The 14,393-nt window shown below is 36.4% G+C and overlaps 1 protein-coding gene across 5 annotated transcripts in view; it reads left to right on the top strand.

Annotated features, from left to right (window-relative positions):
• LOC110105268 (splicing factor U2af large subunit B-like) overlaps positions 1–14,393 on the top strand; it is a 32,899-nt gene that overhangs the window by 10,821 nt on the left and 7,685 nt on the right. For 3 of the 5 annotated variants that reach the window (XM_028696087.1, XM_020834691.2, XM_020834694.2), the window contains 8 exons: positions 7,325–7,420; positions 8,914–8,975; positions 9,535–9,605; positions 9,680–9,730; positions 9,809–9,868; positions 11,792–11,852; positions 11,934–12,046; positions 12,138–12,584. In XM_028696087.1, the coding sequence (XP_028551920.1) occupies positions 7,325–7,420; positions 8,914–8,975; positions 9,535–9,605; positions 9,680–9,730; positions 9,809–9,868; positions 11,792–11,852; positions 11,934–12,046; positions 12,138–12,584 (961 nt within the window). Of the gene's footprint in view, positions 1–2,883; positions 2,930–7,324; positions 7,421–8,913; positions 8,976–9,534; positions 9,606–9,679; positions 9,731–9,808; positions 9,869–11,791; positions 11,853–11,933; positions 12,047–12,137; positions 12,585–14,393 lie in introns of all 5 variants that reach the window. The other 2 variants (XM_020834695.2, XM_020834693.2) reach the window with 2 other exon arrangements.

The following is a 14,393-nucleotide window of genomic DNA, read 5'->3' as shown; positions in this document are numbered from 1 at the left end:
CAAGACTCAAGAAAATAAAAAGACGACGACACCCACTGGGATTACATACGACCTCCCTTAAGTAAGGGATAAAAACGAAAACACTAATAAAGCAAATACAACATAACATAATAATAAAGAAAATAAATAATATTACTCAGAAATACATCGACTTAATCTCGGCCGTAGATCGACGACCACGTCTCTAATAGACTTTTTACGCTCTGATGTCCGCATCACTATTTCTTATTTCAACCATTTGTTTCATGCTTTGCCATGTTATTAAGTTTCTCCACTTATAAGTACAATAACCTACAACCATTTGTTTCTTGCTTTTCTATGCTATTATGTTTCTCCACTCATAAGTACAATAACCTATAGTTGATATTTGATTTGTTGTTGAACCCAGCCCAATCAATATCAATAAATTCTTCAATTTCTCTATTTGAATTCTTCTTGGAAAATAATCCCCATTTCAAGTATTCGAAGTTGTTCCAAGTAGGATTATTCATGAAATTGTTCAGCATACTTAGATAAATTGATATTAGGTCGTGCGTGTGAGAGGTAAATGAGCTTCAGATCAGTCTTTAATATCAAAAATTTATACACAAGCGGAATTTCTTTTTTTATTTCCTATTTTATTTGTGGGGTACGGGGTTCAGTAGGGTGCGAGCTAGTTTGCATCCAAGAATTAGTTAGACCGGTCCACACGGGACTGGCCCAGCGCAACAGAGGTGGAACTTCTCCGCCTCTTGCGCATTCCACGTGAGCCGCCAAAGCCAACAGAGCATTTTAGGAAGAATTTTTTAGGGATTTGGGAGGGAAATTTGAATGTAGGGATTGGTTAGGGATTTCCTTTTGATCTGTATGCCTTAAATACTTTGTTTTCCTAGGGTTAGGGCATCTTGAATTTGGCTGAAATTTAAGATCTCTTAGATTTAGGTTTTCTTTTGGGCTCTAACGGCGTTAGAGATTCGGGAGAGATCGATCTTCCTCTCGAATAGAGGATCAATTGTATCTTGCTATTTTCCATATCCTTTTCATCATATAATACAAAGTATCTACTGTTTTCCTATTTTTGTGTGGATTTTGGTGGAGAATTCTCGCTGTTTTTTCGAAGATTGATAAGAAATACTTGAGATCTACAAGTGTTTCCTATCAAAATTGAAAGGAGAATGTGGGAATTTGATGAAGGGCTTGGGTATGAACGTAGAAGGATGATTGTGACCTTGGGGGGAACCACTCCCTTGGGGAAGAAGAAATTATGAAGGGAACAGAGGAAACGTAGGTGATCTGAGGGTGAGGAAGCTGAAGATGCCTTTTTTCGAGGGAGAGGGTGCCCATGGGTGGATCTATAAGTTGGAAATGTACTTTATTGTCAACAGGTTGACGGAGGGGGAGAGACTGATGGCAGCCAGGATGTGCTTGGAAGGGAAAGCTTTAGCATGGTACCATTGGAGGGATATGAGGTGACAAATAAGTACTTGGAGGGAGTTTAAGGACTGCATGTTGGAACGTTTCCAAACCAGTAGGGGAGAGGACTTCTACAAGCAGTTCTTCGCTTTGATGCAGGAGGGGATAGTGATGGAGTACTGTGAGCAATTTGAGTACCTCGCCAGTCGATTGGATCGGCTTCCAGAGTCTGTACTGGAGGGAAATTTTATGAAGGGACTGAAACCAAAGATTCACGCTGCAGTCAGAGTGATGAGACACCGGGACTTGGGAGATTTTATGGAGCTAGCTCAGTTGGTGGAGGATCAGAGGCACCTGGAAAAAGGAGCAGGAGGCAGCAGTTCTGGAGGCTTGTACAGGATGACCACCACCTTTTTGGCACCCAAGGAGCCAACAGTGGGTACTCTTAGGAAGACTTCGAAGGAGAAGACTACCGGAGGAAGACTTGGAGATAACTTCAAGAAGCTCACAGAAACATAATTACAGAAGAAGAGAGCGAAGGGGATCTGTTTCAGATGTGGCGAGAGTTATACACTGGGGCACAGGTGTAAGGACCAAACTATTCAGGTTTTTATAGTTTGTGATGAAGAAGGAATGGAGGAGGTCTCGTATTTCCACCTTGTGGACAAGGTGGATCTTTTAGAGGGGAGTATTGTTAGACCGATCCATTGGACCGATTGAGCCGGTCCACATGAGACCGGCCCAGCGCAACAGAGGCGGAACTTCTCCGCCTCTTGCGCATGCCGTGTGAGCCGCCAAAGCCAACGAAACATTTTAGGAAGGATTTTTGAGGGATTTGGGAGGGAAATTTGAATGTAGGGATTGTTTATGGATTTCTTTTTGATTTGTATGCATTAAATACTTTGTTTTTATAGGGTTAGGGTATCTTGAATTTGGCTGAAAATTGAGATATCTTAGATTTAGGTTTTCTTTTGGGCTCTAGCGGCATCTAGAGATTTGGGAGAGATCGATCCTCTTCTCGAATAGAGGATCAATTGTATCTTGCTATTTTCCGTTTCCTTTTCATCATATAATACAAATTATCTACTGTTTTCCTGTTTTTGTGTGAATTTTGGTGGAGAATTCTTGATGTTTTATGAATATTGATTGGAAATATTTGAGATTTACAAGTGTTTCCTATCAGAATCCCTATTTCTTTTTTAAGATCTAGAATGTGCTTTTATTTGTTAATGGAAATATCTTTCATTGATGACATCACTTCCATCCTATGAAATTATTTGAGGTGACTTAAGTGTTTAATCCTTACGCTTCATTTGGGGTGGATGGATAATAGTTTTCTTTTACTATGATAAGGTACTTTTTAACCGCGGTTTCTATTACGCTTTTTCAAAACCAGTTTTTCTAAGGCAAAATTTTAGAAAAACAATAAAAAATTATCATCGACATGGACATTTTTTTATTTTTTGTCCACTTACCTTGGCACAAAAGCAGGTAAAAAAGCTGTCGTAGACAAAGCTTGAGCAAGAAGATCCTTCAGGTTATTCATTTATTCATTGTCACCCCTGATTCTACATATTCAATGAGGATGTCCATTTTCCTTTTGAATGAGAATTTGGTAAACATGATACGATCTAATAAATGCTTAAAAACCCAGTCTTCACTATTGTAAATTGTCAAACCATTATTTGGGGAGACTGCAAACATTGTTGGCTTTTTTTGGGGGTTTAAGACCCTGAAGAATTTTTATATACTCTTCTTTTCCCTAGTAATTATTTAGAAATGCATTACTGAACTCCATATTGAGTTTGGTATCTGGGCAAAGGATTGGGTGAACTTATGCAATGAGTCAGGCTTTGAACTTATTCAGGTATCATATGTAATTATTATTTTTTTGGATATTTAGGCCAATTAAGGCAAACTCATACGTATATTATATATGTAATATTTGAGCTCAAGATCCTCTTGGTTGGTAGCTAAAGCTCCCAACCAATAGATCAAGATTAGCTGCATATGTAATTTTTTTGACAATGAAAATACATTTACATCCCATTGAACTTTTTTATGTAGGCATGAGATTTTCTAAGCACTGACTTTTTTTCTTCAAGAGTTATATTTTCTTATAGAATAGTATTCTTTCACATGACTGACAGCATTTTTTATATTTTTTGAAATATGTATAGGGAGTGAGTTGGGTTGAGGAAGGCTTGAGTGGTTTTGTGTTGAGTTGAGGGGAAGGTAGATGGGTTGTTTGGCCTGAACAGAGGGTTGAGGAGGAAGGCTGCGGGGTGGAGTTCGAATGTAATATGGAGGAAGTGATGGTAGCAAGGAGATTGGTCCAGTACAGTGGCTATAGAGGAGATCGTGCGGCTGTTTTGACTGGATGTGGACGCTGGAGTTCGGTGGCTGTGTGGTGCAGGTAGTGTAGGTCTGGACTAGGAGCTGGAGGTGTGGGCTTCTCTACGTGAATGGGAGACGGTTGCTGGGAACTATGGTTGTGAGGAAGAGTTTGGTTCTTGTATGGAATCCAGAGTGGGAAATGTGGCTTGGCCTGCTGGGTGGAGAAAGAAGGCTGGAGGAAACAGGGAGCTGGGGATGGGCTTCACGGCAAGGGAAGAGAGGAGGCCGGAGAGCGAGGGGACGAAAAGGGAGAATGCTGTTGTGAGTCTTGGGTGGTGGAGAGGCCGTTGGAGCTGCTGTTGTGCACAAGAGGGACTGAAGAGCAGGAGGATGGAGATGAGAGTTGTGTATGGGGCTGGTTGCATGCAGGAACAGAGGAATGGAGGCAATGAGTTTGGATGCTGGAGTGAGGCGAAAAGGTATGGCTAAGAGCATAAGGTAGAGGGGAAAAGTGAGCGATACATTTTTTTTATTTGCAGATATGATGCGCAGCTGACAGAGTGACGAGAAAGACTGAGGTGCCGAAATGCAGAGGATATGGCAGCAGGAGAGTTGATTGGATTAGATGATACGCTTTTTTATTGTTATTCAAATGATAATATTAGATTTTGATTAATTTTTTATTATAATTTTAACTGAAATAGTATTAAAATAAATAATAAAATGATATGTGAAATGAATCCTCACATATTTTCTCACTTCGTGCACATCATTTTCCATACTATCACCTCGAAACTCGTGTCATTTTTACTTTTTATTTGTGCATAGGCCCATGCAATATTATAGTCATTTTTTAGTATTCTCGATGTTTTGAACACAACAGCGAAGTCCGTTTCGTGAACGGGCGATGTTCGGGAAACTTTGTGTCGTGGTGCGTCATTCGCCGTTGACAAGTATGGGTTTGGGGTACTTAAATTTATCACACCTAAATAACACATTATAATAGTCATGAAGGGTAATTATAAAAAAGCATAGTCAATAAAATTGAATATTATATACTCATCATTTATCTTGCAGATTCAAAGGCCCATTTCTTATAAATATTTTATTTATTATTCCAATTTGCTTTCTTTAATGGGTGTTTCTCAAATTAAATTCATATAATTTGCAAAAACACATCCTCTTTTGTAAGTATCTATATCACTAATATAAAATAATATGGACTTAATGTTGATCCTTGATGCAAATCTTTGATAATAAAAAATTTTGATGTTACTTCTCAACTTCTTATACTTGTTAATGTTCAATATATATATATATATATATATATATATATACTCTTTAGCTTGAATGATGATATTCGTGAAGCTGTGGAATGAGTATTATAATTTCTTATATTCGCTTCTCTAGTGGGACCTATCTTTCAGATTGGTAATTCTTGCATTAAAAAAAATCAATATGAAACAACACCTCCATGTTTTTTTTTTTTGTAATAAAATGGATACAACAACCACAACAGCATCAAGCCTTTATCCCACTACGTGGGGTCGGCTACATGAATCCTTTTTTTTCATTGTGTCCTATTAAAGGTCAAATTCTCGTTTAAATCTAATAAAGAAAGGTCATTCTTAATATTTTCTAACCAAATCTTTTTAGGTCTGCCTCTACCTTTCTTAACTTAAGTCAAATCTAATACCTCTACTCTCCTAACCGGGTCATTGGAAGGCCGCCGTTTTATGTGACCAAACCATCTAAGGCGACTTTCTCTAATCTTTTCTTCTATTGGAGCTACTCCAACCTTTTCACGTATATGCTCATTTCATATCCTATCTCTAAGGGTAAAGCCACTCATCCACCTGAGCATCCTCATCTCTGCCACACTTAACTTAGTATTATGCTTCTCTTTTAATGGCCAACATTCAGCACCATAAAGCATTGCAGGCCTCACTACCATCTTATAGAATTTTCCCTTAAGTTTGAGGGGTACTTTTCTATCACACAACAAGCCTGATGCATTCCTCCACTTCAACCATCCAACTTGAATTCTGCTGATAATATCCCCATCTATTTCACCATCACTCTGAACAATAGACCCAAGATATCTAAAACGTGTACTCTTATTAATGACTTGATTGCCCAAAGTCACAATCCCCTCACTAGGTCTATTACTACTAAAATTACACTCCATATATTCCGTTCTAGATCTACTCAAGCGAAAACCTTTAGTCTCTAATGTTGACCTCCATAATTAAAGTTTACTTTCAACTCCCTCTCTAGTCTTATCAACAAGAAGAATATCATCAGCAAAAAGCATACACCAAGGTACATCCTCTTGCAAATGTATAGTTAGAACATCCATGTAATAAAATGGATAAGAGGGAAAAAATTATGGTGATCTTCTAAATGTCTCAACCCATTAACTTTATAAGTGGAGGAAAATCTAGCTTCTCTCTTGGAAATAAAAGGCAATTACTTTTTCATCCTCTAAAATCCTAGTTCCAATCCTTTGCCACAAAGAGAATCGTAAATAGTCAGATTAGAGTTGGCCTTTCTTTCTCATAACCATCATTACCATCGCCATCTCATCGATAAGGTGACCATGATGATGTTGACTCTGTACGCTTGCCTCTAGCACCATAGATTTTTCATTGTCCATTGCAGCCTTATGTTTCTACTCTAGTCCTTGGCGTCGATATGAGCATATAATTTTGTTTGTATTGTTGTTGTAGTAGTAGTAGGGTTTATATTAACGATTGATTGATATTGATATATATTTTTATTGCAATCTGTAGCATCAGGCAATGAATATTTCCTTGGCTCAATTTCCATATCAAGGGTTTATATATATTACTCTGCTACTAGTCCATTGCATTCTATAATACTACTATTAATAATACCAATAATAACAATAATAACAACAAGTGCATTATCAAAGGAAAAACTCATAGATCGAGGGGATGAATTACCTATGGTGGCTGATGAATTGCCTAGGGCGGTGTTAACTTAAAATAGCATGTATATCCAAAATCTTAATTCAAGGGATGAAATACCTTGCTGTAGTCTTGTTCCACATGTATATCTAAAATGAAAACTCAAGTTTCCTTGGTAACTAGCTTCATGCTTGATATATGAGGTGTGATTTGTCGATACCATTCTTATATGGCATTACATCCGATACAATTTATGTTATAAATTCTTTGAAAAATATTTTTTTGTGTTTTATGGAAACTTTGTTCATATCCAAATATTAGAATAATTAATAATATGTAACTGAATCCTTTTGATAGCCGCTAATTACTAGATTTTTTTGTGTTTATCTTCTTCCTCTACATTGTTTAGCAACCTTTCATATCTCTAATTACGTTTTTGATCAGTTTGTTGTGCTCGTATTTTTGCTGTAACATTACAACACAATGAACCATTATAATTGTAAGAGAGAGAACATTTGATGAGGATTCAGATGATGCGTCATCACTTATTAAGTGGCATTTCCTTGTCACATTGTTGCTTCTAACTTTTTTCAAGTAAATTATACATGCTTATAAGTTGTGTTATATTTTTACTTGTATTTGTTTATGACTACGGATTATGGCAGAGAGAGTGAACGACATCGTAGACATGTATCCCGATCAAGATCAAGGGATAGATCCAGACACAGGTCAAGGTCTCGGTCTCGTTCAAGGTCAAAGAGGTAAGGACTCCTATTCATGAAAAAATATTATTTCTTTTATAAATTTATATGCTTATTGTAGTTTGTTTACAAAGTTAGTCATGTTTTTTTTTTGGTTTGGTTCAATGATCTTAGATATTTTTTTATACAAATATCATCCTTTAATGCATCCTTGTTCCCTCTAGATCCTATTATTTTGATGTCCTATTGAAATTTATCAATGTCTATCTAGAATCGCATCATGTTAATGATTTTGCTCTTTAAATATGAACGAACAAGTAATTATATGATTTGAGGACTTGATGATTATTTGATAATTCAAAATTTAAAACAAGATTATCCCAAAACGAATTCCTATCTAATAAAAGAAGTGTTATGAAATAATTACCTATATAAATTTATTTGTCAATCTAGTCTGTGGGTCTCCGAAAGGGTTCCGCTCGTGTGGTTCGAATGCAAAGAGTACGATCACACTATCCCGTAGGACAAAATGGTCGTAGACCTTAGTCCTCGTTCAATCTTGACCTGGTCTAGTCATGATTTTAGATTTGGGTTCATAGGTTGGATCAGGAGGCATGTTTGCTAATAAAACTTTCTAATTCATAGGGTGAACCACTCAAAAATATAATGTATTGTTGGCTAATATAACTTTCTAATTCATATGGTGAACCACTCAAACTTTCTAATTCATACGGTAAAACTTTCTAGTTGGACCCGAGTCTAGTCATGATCGTTCGAAGTAGTCAAATGTAGGTTCATGCTTGAGTATACAAATTGTGTGTCCTTGTATGCTAAATATGGAATGTGCACCTTGTGTGCAAGAAATGCTTTTTTCTAGTTTTAGTTGGGTTAAGTTTGGTTTATGATATGCCAGGAGGGCCTAAGGGAAGCTATTTAGAAGGTTTTTAATCAAGGGGAGTTGTTTATGAAGGTTCCTAATTAAGGGGGAATTGTTTATGAAGGTTTTCTAATTATGTTTATATTGTTTATGAAGGTTTTCTAAATTATGTTTAATTGTTTAGGAATGTTTCCTAAATTATATTTAATTTATTTTGGAAGGTTTTCTTAATTATATTTAAATTATTTAGGAATGTTCTATTTATGTTATTGTGTTCTAGGGCTATTTAAGGGGGAGTTGTCTAGGGTTTTAGGAGCATGCTATTGATGAGTTCTGTGAGTGTTTGCTGCCGACTATTTTTTTGAGGGATTCTAGCAGCATCTAGAATTTGGGAGAGAAGGTCCTCTTGAAAGAGGACCATTATATCTTGCTTGTTCGTATTTGTTTTCCTATCAATAAAAAAATTATTGGTTTGCTGAAATTTGCTATTTGTTTGCTGATTTTTGGTGTTCAAGTCGTATTGGTTTATTTTCTGCATTAGGTTTCAAAGTAGTCTATTCTTTGTCATTGTTTGTTGACCATCTTTTCTTATTTGTATGAGGATATTTTCTCTTAATATATCATACATTATTGTTTCTTTGTCCATTTGAACTTTTAATGCTCTTTTTTGGTGCAGTAAACGCATCAGTGGGTTCGACATGCCACCACCAGTCATGATGCCCAGTGTCACTGTTGCAGGTATGTATTACTTTTTTGGCTTCTTTTTTCATGTTGACATTTTCTGGTAACTGCCGCAGAATTGTGTGATTATGCATGCTTTTTATCGGGTAAGCTGTCATTCCATCCATTTTTCTACTTGTGGATGACTCACGTTACTTTCTTTCTCCTTTTTGATCAGCAACTTTACTCGGAAGCTGAGGTTATTTCTATTGGTTGTTCTTGTTTTGCTGTTTTATTTTTTTGTTCTATGTATAACGTTGCTTTGATAAGGCAAATTTGGGTCATTCGCCCCTCTACTGCCAATGGTTGCGAGCTGACTACTGTAGATTTGATGTACACGGAGGAATCAGCACCTATTTGATGTCTTGTTCGTCTTCAAACTAGAAATATTTCTTTTTTGGTAGTCTTGCAAATATTTTCTCATGAAATTTGAAGTGATATGTTGCTTTTCTTTGTGATAATGTCATAGGGAGCTCTGGGCGTACCGCTCATCCGTGAGGAAAAGATGATGCCGTGCAAAAATTTTTGCTAATGTATTCAAATGTTTGTTTTTTTGTAGCCTAATTTTGTTTTACAGGCCAGGTACCTGGGACAACAGCTGCTGTTCCTGGAATGCTTCCCAATATTTTTCCTTTGGCGGGTGGACAGGTGCATGTCTATCGTTTATCCTTGATTTTATTTTGGTTAATATTGTATCGACCTGTTTCTTTGCTTGTGATTAGGTTCAGTTCCCTACTCTTCCATTGGTGCCTGTGCAAGCTATGACACAACAGGTTTGATCTCCAATTTCTCTATTTTCCACTTCATTTATCAATAATGTGATGTTTAAAAAAAAATCTTGTTATTCTCAGGCTACGCGGCATGCTCGTCGTGTTTATGTTGGCAGTCTCTCTGCTACTGCTAATGAGCAGGTTAGACATTTGCCGAGTTTATTTTGATCGCCATTTTCCTTTTTAATTTATTTTTTTGTATGTCCATTATATGTTTACTCGCATTTCATCAATACTTTATATTTAAGTTTATATTTTAAGATAGAGTAAAAGCTCAAAATAGTCCCCCAACTATTAATAAATGTCCAATTTAATTCAAGACTTTCATAAATGCAAAGTTTTTTTGAAGTAAATTTGGAATTCGTTCTCTAGTTCATTTTCAATGTATTAGAATTCGTCCAATTTGAGTAAATTTCAAATGCGCTACTTGTGTAAAGTGATATCATGTGCTGCTGCGATTGGCCACTGTTGCCCACTATTGCCACAAGCTCACCACCCCCATCGACCACTTTTGCTGACCACATAGCATCGAGTCATGTCTGCCTGTTTGCCTGCATCGACGTCGCGTGACTCGTCCGCTGCCTTGCCGCTGCTTGCTGTCATGCCGCTAGGATTTGGCTGAATAAGCGCACGAACGGAGGCCGACGACGGCTTATTTATGAGATTTGGCCGAATAAACGCATGAACGGCGGGAGACTTACGGGTCAGGTCAGGTTGACCCGCACCCGAGGTGAGTTGGGTTCGGGTCCGAAAAATTGACCTGCTTTTAAAAACAGGTTGGGTTTAGGTTGGGTCGAAAAATGCTGAGTTAGTTTTAGGTTGGACTCAAACTCGATCCGTGACTAGATTTGACAGCCCTAGGAGTATTCTATGTGAAAACAAATGTCTTTTATTCCTTTGTTACTGCAAACGAATAAATATAGTTGTTGAATGATAAAAATTTGGGTAAATTATAATTTTTAGTGAGCATTATTTTAAATGACATTAAAATTTCTGAAACATTTTTGAATATGATAACATTATGATAATTTTGAAATGTTGTTTAATTATGTCCCTTTTCAATTAAAAAAATTAAGGTAAAGTTGGATAAAATAAAAATGGAACTACTGTTAATTGATGTTAGTTTTATTAGTAACTAATATAATAATGATATCATTTTTCATCTTATAATTTATTGGCCGTCATTAAATAATGCAAAATGTAAATTTTAACTTGTTTTGCAGTGATAAATATTTTATATGTTCATTTTCTGAAGATTAACATCAATTTAGCATATGACTACGATGATGCAAATTTATGTTTGAAATTATAGATTCGTTATTCTTCCTTCAATTTATTATGTTGGAATTTTATAATTTATAATATTGTTAACTAGTATTTGGTAACAAATTATTTTGCAATATTTATGGATGCTACCGCTTGGTATGATGTTTAGTACCTCCAAGAGTAAATTTAATTTCTTGAAACAAACCCATTGTTTTTTGAAAATCGGAAACAAACAGAACTCTCTCAGAAGGCTACAATTCCTCTCATAAAGCTGGATGCCTGTTGTTGAACTAATTGGACTTACTAAATAATTATTCTACCATGCATTGCATACGGATGCTCATGTTTATACTTCAGTCTTTGACTTTTGGCAGTGTTTGGAAGGAATGGAAGCTTTGTTTTAGTTCATTGCATCATTGTCTGGATTTGTCCACTTAGCGTGTCTCTATGGTTATGCTAATTTCTTTCTTAGCTACAGTGCACGGCAGGGGTTGGTGTTAATGCATGGAGTAGCAAATTTGTCTGAAAGTGCATTTTAAAGATTTATCTTTGACTGCTTAGAGGATGCGTTGCACATTAAGTGCATTTTTTTTCCAAATAATTGATTAATTACATATTGAATCTATATGATTCTAGTTTTTTTTTTTTTAAGAATTGTAGATATCTCGCATGATGATTTCTTATTGCAATAATAAATGATGATGTGAACTTAAATGTTTTGTAACATTTTGTGCATGATGTTTTCATGTCTTATTTCATGATACTGCATTCTTATATCTCTTATGAATTTATATGCAGTCAGTTGCAATGTTTTTCAGTCAAGTAATGTCTGCTATCGGTGGAAACACAGCAGGACCTGGTGAGTGCTTATATTCTTATATTCTGTAGATTTGGATTTATGATGCCAACGGTAATAACCTTTTCATTGCAATTGTTGCAGGTGATGCTGTTGTGAATGTATATATAAACTATGAGAAAAAGTTTGCTTTCGTGGAAATGAGGTCTGTTGAGGAAGCAAGCAATGCTATGGCTTTGGATGGCATAATGTTTGAGGTATGTCCATCACCCAACCCACCCATCCATCCACACACTCAAAAACATATACTAGCATTATATGTGGCCTGTAAAATTATTGTGACTGCAGGGAGCTCCAGTAAAGGTTCGAAGGCCAAGCGACTACATCCCTTCGCTGGCTGCTGCACTCGGCTCAAGCCAACCTAATCCAAATCTTAATCTTTCTGCTGTGGGCCTGATGCCAGGTTCAGCCGGTGGTCTTGAGGGGCCAGATCGTATTTTTGTTGGTGGACTCCCATATTATTTCACTGAAGCGCAGGTGCGAGAGTTGCTTGAATCATTTGGGGCCCTTCGAGGCTTTGATTTGGTCAAGGACAGGGAAACTGGTAATTCAAAAGGCTATGCTTTTTGTGTCTACCAAGATCTTTCTGTCACGGACATTGCATGCGCCGCTCTTAATGGTATAAAGATGGGTGATAAAACACTCACGGTCAGACGTGCAAACCAGGGAAGTACACAGCCTAGGCCGGAGCATGAAATTGTTTTGTTGCAGGCACAACAACGGTTAGCAATTGAGGTGAGGCACAAATTTTACAATACATCAAATGAGTTTAGATATTGTAATATGAACAGCTAATGTCTTTGTTCTTGTTATTGTATATGTAACACCCAATCAAAATATTTCATTATGAACAATCTTCCCAAGTTCTTTTTCTCTCAAATTCTTTACCCAAGCATAGTCAAGCCATTATATGGAAGTAGACTTAGCCTCTAAAGGTTGCCTAGCTTTAAACATGCACTATGGAGTCATATAAGCCGTAACAAATTTGTTCGTAGTAGACTATAAGTTATTTTTTAGAAAAAATTTCTCGTAAAAGTCAAAACCTAGGAATAATTGTAGGTAAATTTGGTATTCTTCTCTGCTTTGAATATTTTTATGCTGAGACAAGTCAACAAGCTTTTCTAAAGCTAAATCTATGTGGTGTGCAACACAAGGTGTCCAATACAGATGATTTCTCTTCTCCAACTTATTCCCAGTTGTTTTATAAGCACTAGTATTATGTCACAACTTGTACCATCAAATGCTCTCCAATCTTATTTATTACTTCATCAAACAATTCAAAAATATACCATGCACGCTTGACATTTCAACAGCTTCAAAAGATTTATGAAAGTAGTGCCATATAAATAATTAATTAAAATGTTGATGAAGCATATATTATTTATATCAAATTAGCTGTTAGACATGATCTTTATGATAGGAAACACTTGGATTTCCACGTGTTTCACACCAAAACCCAAGTAGATCTAGGTTGAACTGCTGTCCACAGCAGGAAAACAGCCAAAAACAGAGAAGAAACGTTGGAAAACGTAGGAAAAAACAATACAAACGCTTTTATTTCGATAACGGATGAAAAGCACTTGCAAGATACAACTTTCCTTCAATTCGAGAGGAAGGAAAAACTCTCCCAAAGATCTCCGGCGAAGCCAAGAGCCCAAGACACCAAAACCTAGATCTCAAAATAATTCAAACTCAAGATGATTCCAAATCCCTCCAAAACACCTAATTAAAGACAAAGGATTAATACAAAATACCTAAACAACCCCTCATTCAAATATTTTCCCTCCTAACTTGAATTAACACCAAGTGGGCCCACCCACTTGTTTCCGCCCCCCCCTCTGCCTTCCGCCTCCTGTAGGCAATGACCGGTCCAGGGTGGACCGGTCCAGCCGGCCCAGGATGGGCCGGCGTAACACTTTACTCCAGTTTAAGGGTGTAAACGAATCGAGTCGAGTATCTGTCTAATCGTGCCTGACTTATTTAATTCTTACTGAGTTCGAACTTATTTAATTCTTATTGAGTTCGAACTCAACTCAAGCTCATTTTTTGAGCTCGAACTCAATTTGAAAATTATTAGGCTTGAGCTTAAGCTCGATTATTTGAGCTTGTTTTGAAAGTTCAAGTTTGACTCCAGAAATAATTAAAATTATTTAATAAATCTTTTATTATGTTTCTTTAGATTAATTTTAAAATATATTTTAATTTAAACCAGTAGATATGCTTATCAACTGAGTCTAGCTGAGATCGACCTTGAATTTTCATGAGCTTGTTAATGAGTCCAATTTGAGCATGCTAGCAAGCTGACTACGGCTCACTTATACCCTAATCTAGTTTGACTCTAGTCTTCTAATTTTGTCAATAACTTTTTCAATGTTGTTCAGCGCCTTCAATATCGAAGTTCTCAAACATATATTAATGGCGATTTTAGGTCTCTACCATAAGAATTTATGGAATGAATTATATTGAAATAAGAAGGGGATGTTGCTACATTAAATTGAATGGTTATCTTGTAGATGAACATTTCAATATCGATGCAAATATGCC

This window comes from Dendrobium catenatum, unplaced genomic scaffold (genome assembly GCF_001605985.2).
Source record: "Dendrobium catenatum unplaced genomic scaffold, ASM160598v2 fragScaff_scaffold_716, whole genome shotgun sequence".
In the NCBI taxonomy this organism is placed as follows: Eukaryota; Viridiplantae; Streptophyta; class Magnoliopsida; order Asparagales; family Orchidaceae; genus Dendrobium; species Dendrobium catenatum.
Note: the sequence above shows the minus strand (reverse complement) of the source record. Positions and strands in the feature narration are given on the sequence as shown.